The sequence below is a fragment of the Oreochromis niloticus genome, linkage group LG11 (assembly GCF_001858045.2).
Source record: "Oreochromis niloticus isolate F11D_XX linkage group LG11, O_niloticus_UMD_NMBU, whole genome shotgun sequence".
NCBI classification, from domain to species: Eukaryota; Metazoa; Chordata; class Actinopteri; order Cichliformes; family Cichlidae; genus Oreochromis; species Oreochromis niloticus.
Window position 1 is genome coordinate 10,029,108 of NC_031976.2, and position 20,891 is coordinate 10,049,998.

The following is a 20,891-nucleotide window of genomic DNA, read 5'->3' on the forward strand; positions in this document are numbered from 1 at the left end:
TTTCACTATTCCATGGCTGATTTTCTGTGTGGAACTGCCTGGTTGTGAGCGGCCATGAAACATGAGAGTGACTGTAAATTATAAATGAGGAGGTGGTGAGATCTGAAGACACAGACAGACAAGAGTTCACAGTTTTTCACAGTGACTGCTCACACTGACAGAAGCACAGACAGCTTAAGCAAATATGTTTAAGAAAGATGTGGCTCATAAATGTCATGCCTAATACACTTTACTCTCCTTTCGTGGACCATGGCGTCTCCTTGCATTTGGTGCCGCTGGGTCCAATGCCGAAAACTGAATTTAATGAACTGACATTGCTTCATCTGGCCTGTCTTTTCGCACAATGCAGGAATGTCTCGGCCAATTCTATTTCATTATGGTCAGTATTGTAGAAAAATAAGCAAGAAACTAGAGTATTTTGCATGAAGTCAGTGGGTCTGACACATAGACATGGAGTGCAGGGGGCCTTAGTTACCAATGCTCATGTCTATTGCATACTAATTAAACATGTACTTGGTTTAAAGTGCCATATTTAGTGCTGCACTGCTATTGGGAGGCAAGGAAGCATAGCTATTTAACATTTCTAAAATGTGTGAAAGGCTGTGCTTTGACTAAAGGCAGAAGACCAATTAACAGGGAAAGGGGTTATGCAGATTAAAGTTTAAAAGTTTATAAAACTAACTAATAAAATGAACTATTATAACTTCCATCCTGGCCTAATCTGACTTTCTTAGCACCTACAGGCAAAAGGAGATTTTTAAAAGTAGTGTGTCACAGACCCCACAAAGACCAGTCACTGTAATAATGACAGAGTTCCACATGAATGACAGAAGCTGGAAACTCATTGCTCATTTCAAGTTTACTGTTCAGCTGTCTTTGGGCAACATCATCCAGCCTCCTGCAGCTAAGCCAATAACACAGCAGCAACACTATGGAAACCCCGCCATCTGGTGGGCTGAGGCTGACAATACATCAACCACACATTACAGTCGTTTTGTGCCACAGCTATCTTTGCCTGCTGTTAGGCCAGAGAATCTAATAGTGTAGTGAGTCTCCGAGCAATTTTCCGAAGGGCTTAGAGAGCTCCTGAGGTGAAAATGAAGTGCAAATTAATCCCATCAATGTCTTTTTTTTTCTCCCCTCTCTCACAAGAGAACGACATTTCTGGTGTTTCACTCTTGCAGCTCATTATCTTGCTGGGTTAGCTACATCTTCCTGTGCTCAATTACTGCAGTATTATATCAACGCTCACTTTTCAATTAATTACAGAAAAAAATTGAAAAATAATCATATATTGAAAATATGGTAATGAAATCACATCAGATTATCTCTTGCACTGACAGATTTCCCTTTAGGGCAAAGTTAAAGTGTTGCTGGGTACTGAAATTAAATTTAAAAATCAGTTTGATTCGTGACAATATCGGATATTTTGCACTATATAGCAACTACACAAGATGTAAAGTAAATAAATAAATAAAATGCATATTTGCATATGCATAATACAAAACAAAAAAGGTTAGGTTACCAAAAGTGGAAAGGAAAAACTGGTGTCCTGATTCTAGGATACAGGCTGAATGAAGGCAAAATCGTCTTACTTACTTGTACAAATCAACAGAAGAATCCGGAAATACTGAAGACATAATTTACAAAAAAATTCTAAAAAATCACCGACATATATTTTATAGTTTAAAAAAATTAAAACTATTGTTTTTGTATAATTTACTTGTTTATAATACAATTAAGTGTGCAACCAAACAATAAACCCACACATATAAATAACAATGGTGGCTTTAAGAAACACAGAACATTAAGGGCAACTAGGAGACTTAGCTCATAGAACTATAAATAAATACAAAAGAAAAAGTGTTATAGACACTTTTGAGAGTATTTGGGATCAAACCTGCATCTCCTTGAGTGACTCCACAGCCACGGAAGGCTGGGTGGGTCTGTTCCTGTAGCTCACTTTAGCGATCCTGGCGCTGAAGGACATGGCTCCAGCATTCCTTCACGGACAGGCCTCCTCAGTAACTCAGTTTTATATCAAAAGCTTCATTTGGACCAAGCAAAGGAGTTTTACTCCATTATTTTTGGGGGTATAATTTCTAGTGATTTTGTTGACGCTCTCACTTTCCAGGAAGGCCCCTCGTGTTGTTAGTGGTTTCCAAGGTAACGAGGTATTTGTAAAAGGGGGCAAAGGGAGAGAGGGCTGGTCTTTAAAAAAAAAAAAGTGGGCCACTTATTGGCTATTTTGTTGCAGGTGTTTCACATTACAGCCAGCAGTGGATCAAAAGGGCCATGGAATTATCTAGAGGACTTCCTGTCACGGGGTAACCACGCAGATATAAACATGCACTACATGAGCCAAAGTAGAGGGCCACCTTCAAACTGATAGGAATTGCTCATCCACGGAAACCCATGTCCATGCCTCCTCTGGTATTAACATAAAACTGTTTGGAAATCTGCAGTTACTGAGTCAGCAGTGTGGGAGGCTTTTACGCGCAAAACATTGAAGATTTAATAGCAGATTTTAAAATGAAAGAGAAAATCTTCTCATGTATAATGCTGCGTTATTGCTGATAAGCAGGTTGATCTAAAGTGGCCCTCTTATAAATTCAGCAGGATGATTCATGCATTCCAGTGATTGAGAAGCAGTTGTCCAATGCATGGGCTGCTGTGCGTTTGGGTCTCAGGTCATTATTTTTATGTAGCATTACCACCTGCTGTTCAATCCAGTGAACTGCAACGTGAGGTTGAAAACTCTCCCTCTTTCACAAATAAGCATTATGCGTTCACTGGCCTATGTGCTTTTAATTTTTTAATGAAATGATCTAAAATCATTCCCAGTCTGACCTTGTCGTCTTCAGACTATGGCAAACCAACACAACAATACAGATGATTTAAGATGCCAGATTTAAATTGTTTCCTCCATTCAACACTATTTGCCCAACTGTGCCACTTAACATCAGTATTTTATATGGAACAATTACAAAATGCAACAGCAGAAAATCTTGTCAGTTTAAAGAAAGAATTACTAAATATTTCCATACACTAGGTTCCTAAGAAAATGTCTGTTTTCAACTGGTTTAAACATTTTCTTCCATCCAGTGTGTTGCCACTCTTATCCACATTTGCAAATCTCCAAAGAGGAGAGGAGACAGTCCTCTTTCATTTACTGAGATCAACAGCAGGCTTTTTGGAGTTTAAGAGTAAATTGTTCTACAGTTTAATGGGCTCCTGAAAATGAAAGTACTGAGCCATAGCACAATCCACTGTTGTGCAATGATATGCTTTAACTTTGCAATGCTCAAAGCCTTTAAAATCAAGTTAAAACTGACAGTTATCTTCCAACTTACTCACAGCATAAATACTTCAGCGTGGGTTTGAGCTGTCTTTCGAGGAAGCATCATGCCAAAAACAAAAGAAATCAGTTTAGACTTGAGAAAAAGAATTGCTTATGCTCACAAAGCAGGAGTTGGATGTACAAAGTTATCACAGGATTTCCAAATGTCAAGAACTGGAGTGGGAAGTATCATCAAGAAATTTAAAGAGCGCCCCAGAGTACAGAACAAGCCTGGCAGAGGCAAGAAGCAAAAGATTCCAAGACTCTGTGAAGAAAACTAATGAGAAATATGTCTAAGGCGTTTAAATGTGTCTAATGAGAATAACTGCAAAGACACCAGTCAATGACTTAGTCACGTCAGGAATTGTAAGAAAACCACTGCACAGGAATTGACTGTGAGATTGCAGACCAAGAAAATCTCCACTTCTACAGACATCTTTAAGCCAGACTGATGTGTGCTAAGGACAAGCTGGAGAAAGAGTATGCATACTGGAATTCTGTCCTTTGGTCAGATGAGACCAAACTAGAGCTCTTTGGCTTATGATGCTGCATATGTTTGGGAGAGAACACCGTCCCCACTGTAAAACACAGTGGTGGGAGTATTTACCTTACATATTAAGTGTCTTGAGGCGACTGTTGTTGTTATGTGGTCCAGTATAAATAAAACTGAATTGAATTGTGGGGATGCTTCAGTTCACCAGGAACTGGAAATCTCATCAAAGTGGAAGAAACCATGAAGAAAGAAGGACAGTCGGAAAGAAAACAAGCAGTCATCAGCAAAGCTCAGTCTGGGTCTTCCCTTTGTCTTCCAACATGAAAACGATTCAAAACATACATCTTTTTCTGGTGAAGAACTTACCTCCAAAGCGACCAAAGTGAAGATTACTGACTAGTCTACACCAAGCCCTGACTTTGATCCGGGTGGGGTGAACTGAAAACCAAGGTCCATGTTAGAAGAACATCAGATCTGGAAAAGCTTTAGAGATTTGCCAAAGAAGAATGGGCCAGCATTGCTCGGGAGACGTGTGTGAGATAACGACACCAAAAAACTGCAGACTTTTATCCAGAATACACAATTTTCTATTAGCATCAGGAGAATTAATAATTTTGACTGTGGTAGTTTTTGTTTTTTGTGAAATAATTTAGTTTCTTTGTGCAAAGTGAAACAACGTGAAAAAATGAAATTAGGATGTTTGGAAAAGTTTTGTTAAAAATGCCTTTCTCTGTTTAACATCACAATGGAAATACTTAAAAAAAAGGGAAAATTTCACTGGGGGCAGGGCTAACAATTTTATCCTCATGTGCAGATGATCAGACATATGTTTGACACTAAACAGGCTCCAGTTAAATCTGATGCGCTGAATCCTTTTCATTTCTCTTTTGTTTAGTGAGATGTACTTTTGAGGTTGAAATAGAAACACTTTAATATCATGCCCCCTTTGCAGTGTCATCTGTACTTTTTCAGGATTTACTGCTAAGAACCAGGGTGTGTGTGTGTGTGTGTGTGTGTATTTGAGTGCCTGCCTCTTTTTACTGTACCGCCAAAGTGTTGATTTGTCAACTTTCCTCACTTTTGTAACTGATCTTATGGATTTCCCACCCATTAAATCAAAGACTGCTCTCTCCATTACTTCAAGGGATGTTGAGCCCCAGGCTGTCTTCCTTTTGTAGTTTCTTGTCCTGATAGCTTTTCTGCAATGTCTAACATGTTAAACCACCAAAGACTACAAGTGGAAATATATACATGATTATAATCTGCTGTAAAGCATCTTCTGGTTCCCATCGCAGAATGATTTGGTGTATTTGCTCAGTACCCTAGTCAGGTCTATCACTAGTATTAAATGTATACACGTCTGAATATTTAAATAATAAATGATGCACTGATTTAAGACCTGTGTGTCAAAGTGCTGTGAAGTAATCATTCATAATAGACCCATTCTGAATCATTTTCAGCAGAGGTGTGATGTTTCTAATCATACATCTTTTACTTCCAGATGAAAATGTCATGATCTCTAAAGCCATCTATGATGCAGCATGAAATTTCTGACAGCATGTTAACCTGCAAGGTAAATGCAGTGCAATCAAAGGGAGGGATGAACAGCTGCAGAAAAACAAGGTTTTCTTTCCACTTGATCAAAAACAAAGCTCAGCAGTTTCTTTTCTGTACTGTGCTTACGACTCTTATTTTGTAGTCTTTATTATCAAAACTGAAAGATACTGTAGCAGTGATGCATGGATGATCATAAAAATATGCTTGGTCTTATGCACTAAACTTTAATGTAACTGACACTGTTCACATCTCCAGTGTCAGACATGTTAAAACCAATCATCAAACGGTCAACCAGAAAATGACCACCAAAATGTAGAAAATGTTTTTGTATCATTGACTGCACTGCCATCATGTGCTCTTTTTTGTTTGTTAATGTACAGTATTTATTTTCCCCCATCCAGGTATAAAATGAAGCCGTTACCAATCAGACATTTTCCAAACTGGTATTATATGGTGGATCAAAATCTGACAGCTTTTCTTCATTCATATTTCCATCAATTTTGACAAGATCCCCTAAGTCACGTTTTACTCCATCTCTTACAAATAACTGTAGACTCTCACTGTTACATTTCTCCCCTGACCTCCTGCATACAGACTGACAACAATTTGAACTGAAATTTTCAAATTGGGAGTGATCACTCCATGAAACAGGTTATTGTGTATCTTGTCATACCTGAGCCTTTTCTTTCTGTTTGCCTTCTTTAAGAATGGCTTCTTTGACAGCCATCCTTCCACTGAAAACATTTCTGATGAGGCTTCTGTGAACAGTAGATGGATCAACTTTGCTGGACACAAGATTGGATCATCCCTTGAGTTAGCTGCCTTGTTATGCTTGAGCAATTTATAGGTTAGTGTTAAGTAGTTCAACAAACAAACAAAACAATAAAGAAAAAACAACATCAAGTACAAAGAATGGATTTAAAATGAGTGAAAAGGGAAGTCTTTGACCAAAGAAAACTTTGAAAACCATTCCTAAAGCCCGGAAAACTATTTCTCAAAATCATTTTAAAAATTACATTAAAAGACAGGCTTCTTGAAAGCAAAATATAACGAAAGACGGAGTGGGTGTTTCTCTTCAGTCCATCTTTGTCCAGCTACTGGTAGGATTTCTAGATATCAGCCACTTCCTCTATCTGCCGGTGGTACATACCATGGAGGGGCCTGAGGCGCCCCATATACCTTTTTATTTCTACTTAACTATATTTTCTTTCCTTCCTTTCTTTTTATTTGTATGTCCAAGTAGGTGACCTAATTGTTGTACTGAAAGTGTAAAAGCACCCCGTTTAGTTCTTGGACTCCTGGGTGAGAGTCACTGGCTTAGTCAATATGCTTACTTTTACAAACACCGCCAACTGCTGGAGGTAATGAAGTTGAGGAGTCAATTTCTATTCGCAAACATCTCCTCCGTGCAGCGCTGCTGACCTCCCGAGGCAATATGTGACGACAGCCCCTAGATGGCAGCAGCGTCCTGTTCCTCCAGGACTGAGCTGCAGCTGTCCTGTTGAACTGGGTTAGATTTGTGGGGCAAATGACCTCATGCTGTAGCATCCTCTTCATCACAGAGGAGATGAAGAGAGGATGATGATGTCATTCTCTGCCACGGTCGTTTTCACCCTGTTATAACTAAAAGCGTGGGTGGATTGGCATCACTGAGAGAAGACACGCGACACCTTGCAGCAACTAAAAGCAAACCGGGAACTAAATAATGCAACACCAGAACTCAGTGACCCCCCGTGAACATGTGAAATCGTGTTTTCTTTCGTAAGAATTAGAAAGGCCTGGACTATATGAGAAAGTCAGATATGTTAATACAACTTCACTGTGCCGAGATGGACATCTGTGCCTTTCCAGATCAGATCTGATGTAATATCTGAGCTTGAAGCAATTAAAGCATAAATTTCTATGGTATGACTCCCACGCAACCCGCATCAGCACCGCATTAAGTGACGCCTGGGACTGCTGATGTGCTGTGGCGCACACTAAATTTGGGTGGCGCACACTGCACCAAAACCCCCCGAAACGGAATCCCAGGATATCCCACCCCCACCCACCCCTCGAATCGGAATAGCCCTCCTTCCTCAGTCTTTCTACTCCCCTCCTCTTTTACCTCCGCCTTCTCTCATTATCACCCCCTTCCTCCTCCTCCTCCCCGGCTGTCGGCCTCACGTCCCCAACTCGGGAGCGCCGCCGATCGGTCGCCAGGATTTTCCCTTCTCGGCCAAAATGGAGGAGAAGGTCTCTCGCTTAATGAAGAGAGCACCGACTATATGAGCGGATCTGCTTCAATGATCGGCATCAGGACCCGCTTTTGCTGATATAATAGTTCTTGCAGCAACCTAACACTTTGAGGATATCTATCGCTATTTCCGCACAAGCGACCGCAGCCATGAGCGCAGGAGAGGGGCTAGATGAGGCTGGGAAGGACGCGGCAGACATAGCGGCGTTTTTCAAATCCGGTAAGTCAGAGAAGGGGCGAGTCTCCCTCTAGTAGACCCTGAGCTATCGGCGTGTTCACTGGTGGTCTGCCACATTGTTGCCAAATATGACAAAAAGCAGTGATGGGCGAGATGCAGAGTGCGCGTCGGACGTGCTGGAGAGATGCTCACAGTTTTGTAGTTATTTACCACATTGTAGTCAACCACTCAGTTGTCATGTCGCACCCTTTTTAATGACAACCACCAATCATACCTCCTGAAATATGGGATTTGATTATTATGCAGTGACCCCATTTTGGGTTGGACCAAGCAGCCTAGGCTACAACAAGGTGTGGATGTGATAGAGCTAGACCGTGGTCTCCTCGGGCTGAAGGAGTGTTTTGATGCTATACACACAGTATCCATCACGAACCCCACCAGATGTGACTCCATCTTTTTGTAAAATTTATCTTTCATGTCTTCAAATAGAGAGAAACATGGGAAGCTAGTAGATGGGGATCTTAACGAACCTCTCTCATCATCTTATGCACTGATTGGCTAGGCCATAGATGCATGTATGGGCAATAGGTTGCACTCTACAGCACAGGGCCTCCCTGATATGATGGCATCATCACAACAAACAAGGATTGGCCTGCCAGCCTTATTCCTCACCATGGAAATAATCTAAACACCATTTATAGGTCCTAGAGGGCTTTAAGCCTCCTTGATATCAGCCATATATTAAGATTTAGGTGTCTGTGCCAAACATTTTTTTAGAATCAGTTTTTGATGTGTCATTTTAGATAACTGGAGTGTCCTTACTCCAGTGATAATAATTCCTTATGTGTTCCACTCTATAGGAAGATCTGTTTTAATCTGTATCTTAACCAGACTTAACACGTTTGTGATTAAATGTTTTCTTTTTATCCTATTCAGCCTTTATACAATACATCTTTAATCGAATCTGACAATCATTAGGCTGACAGTCCAGTATTGGGACCACCTCTGATACACAACAGCACAAGCAGCTGTCTCTCTCTCTCTCAGCTGTTTCTCTCTCTGACACCTGGTGCCTTGGGGTCTCCTGTCCACCACATCCACTGATTGCGCACATGTAGGAACACACACGCTCACACACACTTACACCACTTAAGTGAAAATTAATTGATAAATGCAGCAGCCTTGCGCTTGCACGTGCGCGCTTTTTAAACAGCCGATATAAACCCCGTACCTTCTCCTGGATATTGCCTTCCCTGCCAGTCAGACAGTAAGGAATGTTGTCAAAATGGATTGTATTCAAATCCGTTGTTACGGTTGGTTGGATGCCTGCCAATGCATTTTCCTATAGCTGCGTTGTATCAGGCTGGAAAGTTGGCTCAGAGTGAAGTTGGACTGCTTGGTTGTTTATATAGCAGCAAATGCAGTTCATACAGTATTCATGATGGAGACAGAAATAGGTTATGCCCTCAAGAAACTTTTACGAGAGCCTATTATGAAGAGAAAGTATGGAAAAAGAAGGTTCTGGGAAAACAACAAAATGCATTGTGAATACTGTCGAACAGTTCAAAGGTCAAAGTTCCGCTTTTCTTTGCTTTTTGAGACTTTGAAAAATATGCCCAAAAGCACAAAATCATGTGCACTCAAATACATTGATAACCTGAAATCAATCTGACATTGAAAGTGATATATTTTTACCATTTAGCAGTTTCCTCCTTTCAACACTCTTTTATTAATTTCTATGTACATTTCCTTAAAGCTGATTGATTCATTCATCAATTTCCCTGACCTTTCATTTTATGTTCTATTTCTATACCTTTTTACTCTCAGCCCAATGCAAACATGTCAATTATTTAATTTGTTCCTGCATGCGTAGCATGAATCCTAAACCCTGCCAGCCTGTTACATGTTGAAATATTGCCAAACAGCTGCCCATCCTAGTTGATTCTGAATACTTATTTTGGGGATTTGTGTGTGTGAGTGTGTGTCTGTGGGTGCACTGTGGTGCCCTAGTTAGTCAGTGAAGGAAAACAAAAGGTAGCAGATTCCTTTACTGAACCAACACTAAAGTGATCGATGGGCTACCTGAACAGCTTGGTCACTGACTAAGAGTCTGACTTAGACTAACGTCTTCACGATCTGGACTATTTAAGCTTGTACATTATGTATAAAGCTGGTGGACTATTTGGATTGAAAGTGATTTGAGTTTCATCAACACATTTACATCCACATCCAGCACTGGTGTTTAATTCGCCTCACCTGAACGGATAATATTCTCACCGGTCCTCGAAAATACTCAGTGTTCATCTCCGCGTGATTATTTTCAGTGAGCAGATGGTGCTCCATCTCTGAGTCCCACACTGTTGCTGTGGATCACAGCTCAGCCGCTGAGTCACTCTCCGAGGTTTCTTGTGCCATGACTTGGACTCTAATCTCGAAAATGTTGCAACTGGTCAAAGATGAGACATATTCAACTGCTCAGCTGTTCGAGCGTCCGTCAAGATTTTCACCTAACTGCAGAGAAAACCTCATAAGGCATGGCAGTACAATAACACTCCTCATAGTTATATTTAGTTGTTCCCTATCCTTTATATAAATAGCACAATCAGTCGACTATCAGACCAAGAATATGTTTGAATTTTGGATTGGATCAAGTATTTGAAGTAAGGCATCATGGTGCAAAAGCCTACTGCTGATTACTTGAAAACGTAACTGTGAAAATATTAGGTCATTTGTGATCAAGGCAAGTTGCTCATAACTAAAGATTTCCCTAGATATAGAATAGTCAGGAACTGTTCCATATCTTTATCTGTCTAAATGAGCATGAAAGCTGAATGACCGAGATCTTAGTTTTGAACATATAAGTAACTAATGTAAATAAAGATTAAACAAAGCCCAAGAAACATTAAATAAAAGAAAGCCATCATATTAATGTGAAAAACTATGTCAGTCAACTCAATAGACTGAAATCCTATAAAGTATAAACCATTTCCTGTTTGAAAACGAGTGGGTGGAAGCAAATGCTTATTCATTCCCCATTTAACTCATTATATGTCTGTTCTTGGTTATACAGTCTAATATATACATATACACTATCTGCAAATAAATAGAGCTATGTAATACACAGTCCCTCATTGCAATAATATATGTGTAACTGTGCACTGATCTATAATAAGTTACCTACACCTATCTAAATATATAGTTTTTTGTAATATATCATTATATACAATTATCCTTATTTAATGTGCAATACAACCATTAGTGTGCAACTTAAATATCCACTCATTGTCAAAATGAGTAAACTTGAAGTGTAGTTCTGTCAAAGAAAAGCACTCTTTCTCATGTATATAGTTATATTGTATAGACAATTATATAACTGGGGTTGCAGTGCTCTGAGTTTGCAGTGAGTATTGCATGTTTTACATTAAGTTGTGCAACAATGCAAATCATTATCCAGTTTGACTTCTACAAATATTGACCAATAAGTGTTATTTCATGCTTAAATGAGTCTATTCCATGTAATGTCATACATAGGTGTCTGTCATTGAGATGTGCTGCCAATTTCTAATTTGGCAAAATGCTGAATAGAGCGTTCTGTATTTCATATGGCCAGTGATGTGACACTTGCATCACTAGCAATATGAGCCAACAAATCAGATTATGTTGCAACCCATCATATCTTCTGATTAACCGCTTTCAAATACATTAAGGCGCTTTGGGGCGAGCCTTACTGGCAAGACAAAAAAATAAAACTGGGATGATGGTATATTATAGAAGGTATTAATTCATATAGTCTTTTGAGTGACGCTAAATGAAGTTACTGGCCCTGTGCAATACTATTATTGTACAGACCTGCACTCTGAAACTCAATTGGCCTAAAAGCAACCAGATGTATGTTGGAAGAAGGTCCAATAACTGTCAAAACATCTTGCATTAGAGCCATATTCCCAGTCTACAGTCAACTACACTGGTCATAGGACTGGCATCTCTAGTCATAATATCAATAAACTATAGGGTTTAGTAGGGCAGGGCAATATGGCCAAAAATATTTATCACGATATATATTTGAAAATTTGCGATAACGATATAATTGATGTAAAACAAAATACTTTACAACTCCACAACTTTATTAGTGCAAAAAACCCCATCAATTTATTTTCACTTAAACAAGCAGCTGTTTTTTATGTGCATTAAAGCTATATAAAAATTTAACAGTGCAAATGCAAATTCCTTGCTGAAAGTTTAACCAAAGGGCATTTCCAGTAGAAATGGGCTGACATATCCTGAGCATAACCATGTATAATATCCATAAAAGTTAAAAAGAGGTGCCTTGCAACATGAAACTGCAGTGTGCCAAATAAATAAGTCAAATACGTATTTTTCGGGCGCATTAAGTGAAACAAAACAGTCAGATAAGTCAAACCATACTCAACTCATTCTTCTTGCTTCCTCCACTTCCATACCATTGATTCATTAATTCTGAATTCTCTCGCAGCTGCTGTATTCCCATGTTCTACTGCGCGACGGATAGCCTTGAGTTTAAAATCCGCTTCATACGCATGTCTCTTAACAGGTGCCCTTTTGGGGTCCTTATACACACACAATACGGTAATATTAGGTTGAAGCACAGTACGTATTACTCCGCGAGGCTCCTGACTACAGTAGCCGTAATGCTCCAGCAATCCATCAAGCGGTGCGGCTTCATAGCTTACCAAAGTCGTACTAAAACATTTTTTGAGAGATTTTTGAGCGCCGTGTACAAAAAAAATGTGCTTTGGTGGCTAAATGACGGACAAAACTCTCCTTAGCCGCCATGCTTTTTCCGCCATGTGCGTATGAAAACAAAGGCACTGCGCATGCACGTTTTACCCGTATTCTATCGCGATATTTCATTTTCTTAACATTGCCTAACATTATACCGGTATTACCGTGATATGGCCCAGCCCTAGGGTTTAGGGTTTTTGCAAAGATCCACTTTTTATGGCATGAACAACTATTTGCAGTTGTTGTGCTTGTACTGTTAAGAACATATAGTAAGCATAATAAATGTTTTCTTTGTTAATACTATATACAAGACATACATATATTATCAAGTTAGGTTTGCTGTCAACCAAATTTAGGTAACTCATTTTGGTTTGCTAGCTAACCCTTTGGCTAATGCTAACAGAATGGTATAGCAACTTCACTGGCCAGTTGCAATGCTGATTCTAGACCACGATTATTATGATGATGTAGGAACAACACCAACATTGGGATATCAGATCTTGGCCTATTAGGGACTATTATGACAACCTTGTACTGCATTGACAAGTTTACAGAATCGTACCAGCGACTGACTAAACAACAGTGATGCTTACTGGGGCTCCGTCCATGTTGCTTTTAATGGCTTGTCCCTCAGTAGTTCTTGCAGTAAGACTAGAATCAAAATGCTTCAATCATTATTACCAGAGTCAGTACTGATATTGCAGTGAACCATTTCTCTCTGTGCCCAAAGTGAACCCAGTGACCTCTGCCAGTGCAGGCTGCAACAGCAGCCAAATCACTGAGCAGTGATTCTTTATTTTCGTTGAGCACACTTGCAATCGATGGAAGCATAACGACCTAGCGTTGCCTTGCAGACTCAAGCATAAATCTTATATAATCATGTAGATGAGGAAGAGAACTTCAACAGACAGTGCGGTATGCATCTTAAAACATGGAGTGTGTACTGAGAGAAACGGCAGAGTGAAAGCAAAGAGAAACAGATTGAAGAAAGTGAATGTAAATGTGGGATTGAGGGGAACTGGAGTGAGATCCAGAAAGAGAGGACATGACATACTTAGAGGGACAAAAAAACCTTCAGTCATCAAATTATAGATCTGAGGCTTGGGTGGAGTACACCCTGCAAAATGTAGGCTACTCTGGTCTTGAGGCTGAGACCTTACGGTCGCTTCTCGGAGCAGCTTAATTGGCAGTTGGTCAGAGTTAAAGACTGTAAGCTTAGATTGGCAGTGCCTGCGCTGCTAAATCAGCCGGCACTGCTTAAAGAGTCTGCTAGGTAAACTTCCACAGAAAAACAGGACTAGTTTGAAAAACATAGATATCACTATGGTTTTTGTAAAATGCTAGTTAAACAAGGACAAAATAACAATCTCTTTCATGGCAGCATTTGTGTTTGCAATCACAAGAAACAGGCTGATAAGTAGCTTTGCCTTCCTTAACGCTGGGATATATGAGTGTATTTCAGTGTTGCACAGAGTAACAACATGAACCAACATTTTTATATGTGAAAGGTTACTTTAAAACTAGGGGTTTAGAGTAATTGGCTAGTGGTAAACCTTGGTAACATTTTTGTCTGCCTTGCAAATGTGACAAAAATAAAGCATCCTCATTCTGTGTCACTGTATACAAATAAATAAATAAAAACTAAATATTAGTGCTGTCAGCGTTAATCTTGTTAAAATGATGTTAACACCATAACCGCATTAATGCCGCTAATCTCCGTTAGCGTGGTTAGCTCGTTAATGCTTTAGCGTGGTTAGCTCGTTAATGCGTTAGCGCTGTGCAGGCCCACGCACGGGGCAATCCGCATTAACTCGCTAACGGAAATTTGCGGCGTTAATGCGGTTATAGTGTTAACATCATTTTAACGAGATTAACGCTGACAGCACTACTAAATAATCATTTTTCTTTTATTTTAACGCTTCTTTATTAGCCATCATCAGCTGATTAAGCCTTCCAAGCAATGCCAAATAAGGCAGTGGTCAAGAATTAGTAACTTGGTAATAGTTAAAAATCAGTAAAAGAAGCCACAATGACAACAACCAATAAACTATTTGTTAAATAAATGTGATGCAGCATGAGAAAACCAGAGTAAAGTCCAAGATTGACTTGTAGCATGTTTGTAGATCAAACTTCTAACTCCATTGGCCTTACAAGCAACTGTCGATCAATCATAATCCACATAGTGCCACAGGCTAAAGATGGAGAAGCTGCCAGCAAAAAGGGGGGAAATTTTGCTGGTTGACTGACTGGCCGGGCCGCAGGTTTGTGTGGCTGCACTCATCAGGGTGTTTTCCTCCTAGCCGACCTCCTTGTGGGACGAAGATTTGGAGCAAAACTGTGTGTTGTTTAGACTTCATGCATCAGAAAACTATTCAGTAAACTGCATTTTTTTGGCATGGTTTTAAGACATATTTGCAAACAGTCTTAAGATAGCAAACATTCGAAATATTGGAAAGTCCAGTTATTCTTCATTGCGTCATTGCTTGGCTGTTTTTGTTCGCAGCAGAGATTCTCCGTATCTTTGGCCGACGTGCACATTTTTTCTTGTGTGCTTGTCAGAAATGTTAGAACCTCTGCTCTAAAGCCAACAGTTAAGACGCTGTCCACAAAACATGCAGATTATATATATTAAATGCCAACATCTCGGAGCCAGGAAATGTTTTAGGCGGTTTTCAGAGTGCTTGCTTGAAAACAAAGTGATACAAACTGAACCAAGTACCATACGTAATAAATATTTGCACATTCATGCTGAGCCTTACAGTATGTTTTTCCACATTTATGCTTGTTTATCAACTACTGAACGCCCAAATCTTCTGTCAAAATCCAATTATCTTTCTCAGGTGTGTAAGCAACAGCGTATTCCAAATCTAATTCTCCATATAAGAGAGAGAGATAACAGACCCATAAATCAGTTGTGCACAGCTAGTGAGCCCACCATAGGGTCCGATCCAACCCACTGAATAGCTTTACAGTGTGTTTAAGGCATTAATAATTCCTAATTTCAATTTAAAGCATTGGCAGTGTGGTGAGACTTAAATAGGAGTGAAACTGTATGGAAAGTATTTAACCCCTGATATTAGCAAATTGAATTTAAACAGATGTACAAATTTCCCCCCTTAAACATATATATTGCATTGGAGTGGTATGTTCCATCCCACTTGTGATCACACTGGGCAAGTATGTGCAATAAACAGACCAGGTGCTGGTGCCTGTGTGCCTGAAATACCCTCACAAAGTTGCTGATATGGCTAATAAAGAGTTAATCCTCCACCTGCTGTGAATTTACATAAAAAGCCTACTGTATACTGTATTATAAGGGCCAGATATCGGGATCCATTTCTAAGCGTTCATCAGAGAGTTTTATGGCAAAGACAATCAAGAAGGGGGCACAGTGAGGCAATTACCTGTTTTACAGCCAGACCATGCTGATCGATCCCATCAAAGGCTCTCGACCTTTTTGAGAGTCGTAATACACTCCATCACGCCAAGTTATTGATTGTTGTAAAATGTCACGTACATCTATGGAGTCGCTTTGAAGACACACGGACATGGCCCGGGCCATTACGTTAACACAGAAAATGTGGAAGTGCGTGCAGCGGTTGTTTCAGCTTTAATGAAGCCAATCAAACTTTGCAGTTTGCCATTTATTTTCTCGAGCTTATTTGAGTTAAGGTCTTGAGTGAAACTACGCTGCATTATTTTGCACCATGACAGAGATCACGTTCGTTCATTTAAAGCGATTAACAGAAAAATTATGCGGAAAGATCAGCTGAGTATTTGCGCACATATGTGAATGGCATCGGTTACTAGTGTCGAGTCAATAACCAGGAATTCCAGTAGGTTCGTCTTGTGTTCTAAAACACGCACATTCATATACATATGACACACACATGCACATAGGTATAAATCACTACATCCCACCCACGTCGCCCCGGGCCTATGAAGCACCGGGGGGGGGATGGGGGGATGAAGGAGGATTGCAGGTCATAAAAATAAGCTGTGGGTTCGTCTCTGTGTCTTCTGCAAATCCCCCATCTGATAAGAGCGAAGCCTATCACTCAACTGCAGTCTCCCACTCGTTCTGTCCTTTTTCATTCCTTTCCTCGCCTCCTCCACTTCTCTCCCACACAGCCTTCCATCATTACTTCAGACCTCGCTTCTGCTCAGGGTTGTCATATATCCAAGTAATGATCTTTTATTGTAATATTCAGATCTTCTGTTTGCAAGTCCCACCACATCTAATTCCATTCTTTTCTTGTACCTTCAGTAACCGAGACACCAATGCAGAGATTATAAAATGCTTTACATCATCATATGAAGTTCCATATGTTCATAAACGAAAATATGATTCTTTCTCAAGCTTTCTGCTTATACCCTCCCTTATCTCCTCTCTCTTTCAGGCAAAGGTAGTATCTGAATGTGGAGTCTTTTAAGTCAGGAGCATCGTGCAATTCTTTGTGCCTCAGTTTTACTTTCACCAAAAGCACTTTGAAAAAAAAAAAACACGAGCAATGACTCATGAGGCCAATGCTCTGCTTGAGGTCTGGGACTATTTTTTTAAATACTTTTTGAGAGAAAGGTAGCATGTCAAGTGTCAGGCAGTGTGCTATTTTTTTCCATTCATAAAACCAGTTAGCGAGAGTACCAGTTGCTTTTCTTGCGTAGAGTTAGAAAGAAGAGGAGGCCTCATTCTTACACTGTGCACTCTAGTTTCTTGCTTTTAAAAAAATCTCCTAATTTAAGTCTTTCCGTTGAATTTTATATGAGGCTGATGGTGTAGCAGTAACTTTAAATAATTGATATTCTGTCACACGCACAGAAGCACACATGCAAAAGCTGCATTCATGAAACTTCATATACTGTTACCGTGGTGATCACATTGACCAAAAAAATCCTCGGACTTCATTAAAAACACAGAAGCCCTCTAGAAGAATTGCCAAAGCCATCTCTATTCTCAGAGACGACTGAGGTCCTTTGATATATGCCGGATGATGCTCAGGAAGTTTTATGAGTCTGTGGTGGCGAGTGCCATCGTCTGTGCTGTGGTGCAACGGATAGCAACAGACTCAATAAACTGATCTACAAGGTCAGTGATGCTGTGGGTGTGGAGCTCGACTCTCTGACAGCGGTTTCAGAAAGGAGGATGCTGTCCAAGTTACGGACAGTATTTGACAGTCCTTTACACCCTCGCCATCTTCTGCTGGAAAGCCACAGTAGCACGGTCAGCAAAAGACTCATTGTACCACGATGTACCGCAGAACACCACAGGAAAGCATTCCTACTTGCGGCGATTAAACTTTACAACTCCTCCTAATGACATCTGGATTATTTTTCACCTGTGATATCTTGCTTATACTGTACATAGTGTTGTTAACTTTGGAATATTTAATTTAACACTCCTATTTATGTTTAAGCTGATTCTGATACCATACCCTTACTCTTTACTGCTCTTCTCTGCAGTGATAGCATGTTTTACTTTCTTTAGCGGCAAGCCAAGGACGCTCTTTAGTCAGCATGAAAACAACAAATCAGACTAAAGTGCATCATGGGCTCAGCTTTGGTCAAATCAAAGCACAGCTTGCAGAGTGTGTTTGCATACATGTGTGAGCTTGTGTGCTGCCCGTGACTGCTTGTCTTCTGCCAACAGCTGTACTCGCTCTGTCCAGCAGGAACTGTGTAGTGTCTCTTCCCCTCGCAAACAGACTGACTGCATCATTCACCCTTGCTTTGAAGGCAGCAGCAGGCTCTGATCTGTGTTGCGTGAACAGTGCCAGCCCAGTGCGCCTCGGACTTAGCCGACAAAGCCTCTCTGCCTTTGTATAAAATGGGTTGAGGATCAAACTAACATACCATTCTAATGTATAGGCTTGCAGAAGTACTGGTTCTTGCTTCTGTTGTTGTCGAACTCACACATGCACTCAAATCAATTTGATTGGTCACACTTAGCAGTGCACAATTTCACTTTTTTCTCCTCTCTCTTTTCCTGCACTATCACAAAAACAGGCACAGGATTTAGGTTAACATCTTTCTATATCATCGTTGCTCTAAAAGAGTTTTCCTCTGTTTACCCTTTATGAACATGACATTTCTCTTATATCAATCTTTTTACAAAATAATAGTTACCCCATTTCTATCAATATTAAGATAATCTGCATTATTTATTCTCTAGAAGTTCATTTGTGCGGATTTTGGTGAAGTCTGGATAGTTTCTGCTTACTTTAAAACTTCCTAACAGCTTGACCTTGACCTCAGGTACAAGTAAAGATTCTTTCAATTATTTTTAACCTAGTAGTTTGTTTATTTCATAGTATTTAGTACACGGTTACCTTCTGTTTCGCGTTCCCTTTGGCGTGTCCGACTGCCTGCCTGTCTCTTGCAGGCTCTCCTTTTTAACAAAAAAAGGCTGCCGTACATGCGCGTATATATAAGGTCTTGAAAATTCTGTTAGTGCTTTTCACTGGACCAAAAACTTTATCTACACTGTACAAAATGAAACGTACTGTGCGTGAACAGGTGCTTACTGTAATCCTCGCTAGGCGACAGCATATGCCAGGCTGTTCTTTTCATAAAGGAGTCCAGGAAAAGTCAGAGTGAAGGACTAAGCTGTCCCTCCCCTCCTCTCCTCTCCTCTCCTCTTCTCTCCTCTCCTCTCCGTTATCTTTTGCCACTATAGTGTACGATTAGTGTGCGACCCAGAAAGAGTTTCTCAGTCTTCTACAGGCTGCAAGATGATTTTCAGTTCACGCAGGACATTTGGTCCAGCTGTCTACCTGCACTGACTTCTGGGAAACTTCTATTACAGTCTGGGTTTCATTCATTTGTATTTATTTTCAAGGGTATATGTCACGGGCATGGAATGTCTCTCACATCAGTGTTCCCTTTGAAGTAATGTTGCCTTATTTATTTATGTATGAATTTGGCAAAATTAGATTTGTGTGCTGGATGTGTGGATTAGTCATTATTGATTATTTTATCCTGAATTAATTGAGCTGCTCAAACTGACATTATTGATTCCAGCTTGGCAGTTTGGGCAGACCAAATTTGTCTTAACTGTAGTGTTACACGCTTAGCATAGAAATTGTCAAGCATGCAGCTTTGCTTTTTCACACATCTGGTTGAATAATTTCATCTCCTTAAAGATGGTTTCTCAGGCAGTAGATACTATGGTATCAGCTGTACTTGGTATCTTTTAAAGGTTAATTCACTCATCAGTGCTGGGTGTCCTATATGTGTGTGAGCATATGTCTAAGAGTGTGTTTAAGAGCACAGAAAAAGAGCACATTTATGCATCTATGTTAATGTGCACGCGCGTGTGTGTTTGTACCACGTTTACATATCTTTGTGGGGACCAAAAACTGGGATGTTACTATACTTGTGGGACCAACAGACCTTATGGGGACAAAATACCTGTCTGCATGAGTTTGAAGGCATTTTTGAGACTCAAAATATGTTTTTAGTGTCAGGGTTAAAATTATGGTTAGAGTAGGGCATTACGTTTTGATGGTTAGGGTTAGGGTATGTGGCTAGGGAAAGCATTATGTCAGTTAGATGTCCCCACTAGGATATGAAAACACAACTCTGTGTGTGTGTGTGTGTGTGTGTGTAGAACTGCATACAAATGTCTGATGGTGTTTAATCTCAGGGTGGGTCTGTCCAGATATGCAGATCAAAGGGCTCCTCTCGAATTGCTCACTCGCTCTCATTTGTAATCCCAAGGCTTTAATGTTTGGACACTAAAACATGATGAAGGTCATGCTGCTGCTTTAGTGGGTCACTGGGCAGTCCTTTAGCTCTATATTTCCTTCATTAAAATTTCTCTCTCCCTCTCTCATTTTTATCTCTGTCTCTTTTTAGATTGCTCTCTTCCAAAATGTGAATCCAAACTGGATGGCCCTGGTCAAACTTCAGGTAGGTCACGAGGGACTAATCAGAAATCCCTTTACAGAGGGGAATAGATGCACATGATCTCTTAACGTCCCGTGAATCTCGCAGTTAGTGATAACAAAATAAGTTATATATAATCTCATTTGTCCCACATCAAATAGAATTCCACGAAAGCCTCAGAGGTCTGTAAAATGCACATTTGTGTTTGTCAAGACTTCTATGGCCGAAGAAGGAAGGCTCACACTTAAAATGCTCTCCAGTTTAGCGTGGCTGGGACAGCATAGTTTTGTAGTATATGTATTTGCGTAGGTAGAAGAGAGGCAGCGTTGAAACCCCCAAAACATAGCTCACACCATATACTATGTCCACTTTAAGTAAAATCTTGTGTTCCATCAAAGCTCTCTGTGTCCAATCCCATTACACTCAAATTCCTCTGTGCATC

The 20,891-nt window shown here is 40.1% G+C and overlaps 2 protein-coding genes across 5 annotated transcripts in view; one reads left to right on the plus strand and one right to left on the minus strand.

Annotated features, from left to right (window-relative positions):
* Window positions 1–2,155, minus strand: part of dnah5 (dynein, axonemal, heavy chain 5) — an 89,100-nt gene extending 86,945 nt beyond the window's left edge. For both annotated transcript variants that reach the window (XM_025911408.1, XM_019364787.2), the window contains exon 1: window positions 1,901–2,155. In XM_025911408.1, coding sequence (XP_025767193.1) covers window positions 1,901–1,990 — 90 coding nt within the window. In that variant the 5' untranslated portion in view covers window positions 1,991–2,155. The remainder of the gene's footprint in view (window positions 1–1,900) is intronic.
* A 5,357-nt stretch (window positions 2,156–7,512) lies between these two features.
* The window catches only part of triob (trio Rho guanine nucleotide exchange factor b), a 105,806-nt gene continuing 92,427 nt past the window's right edge, over window positions 7,513–20,891 (plus strand). The window contains exons 1-2 of one of the 3 annotated variants that reach the window (XM_019364896.2): window positions 7,513–7,846; window positions 20,420–20,473. In XM_019364896.2, coding sequence (XP_019220441.1) covers window positions 7,777–7,846; window positions 20,420–20,473 — 124 coding nt within the window. In that variant the 5' untranslated portion in view covers window positions 7,513–7,776. The remainder of the gene's footprint in view (window positions 7,847–20,419; window positions 20,474–20,891) is intronic. The other 2 variants (XM_003443715.5, XM_019364894.2) reach the window with 2 other exon arrangements.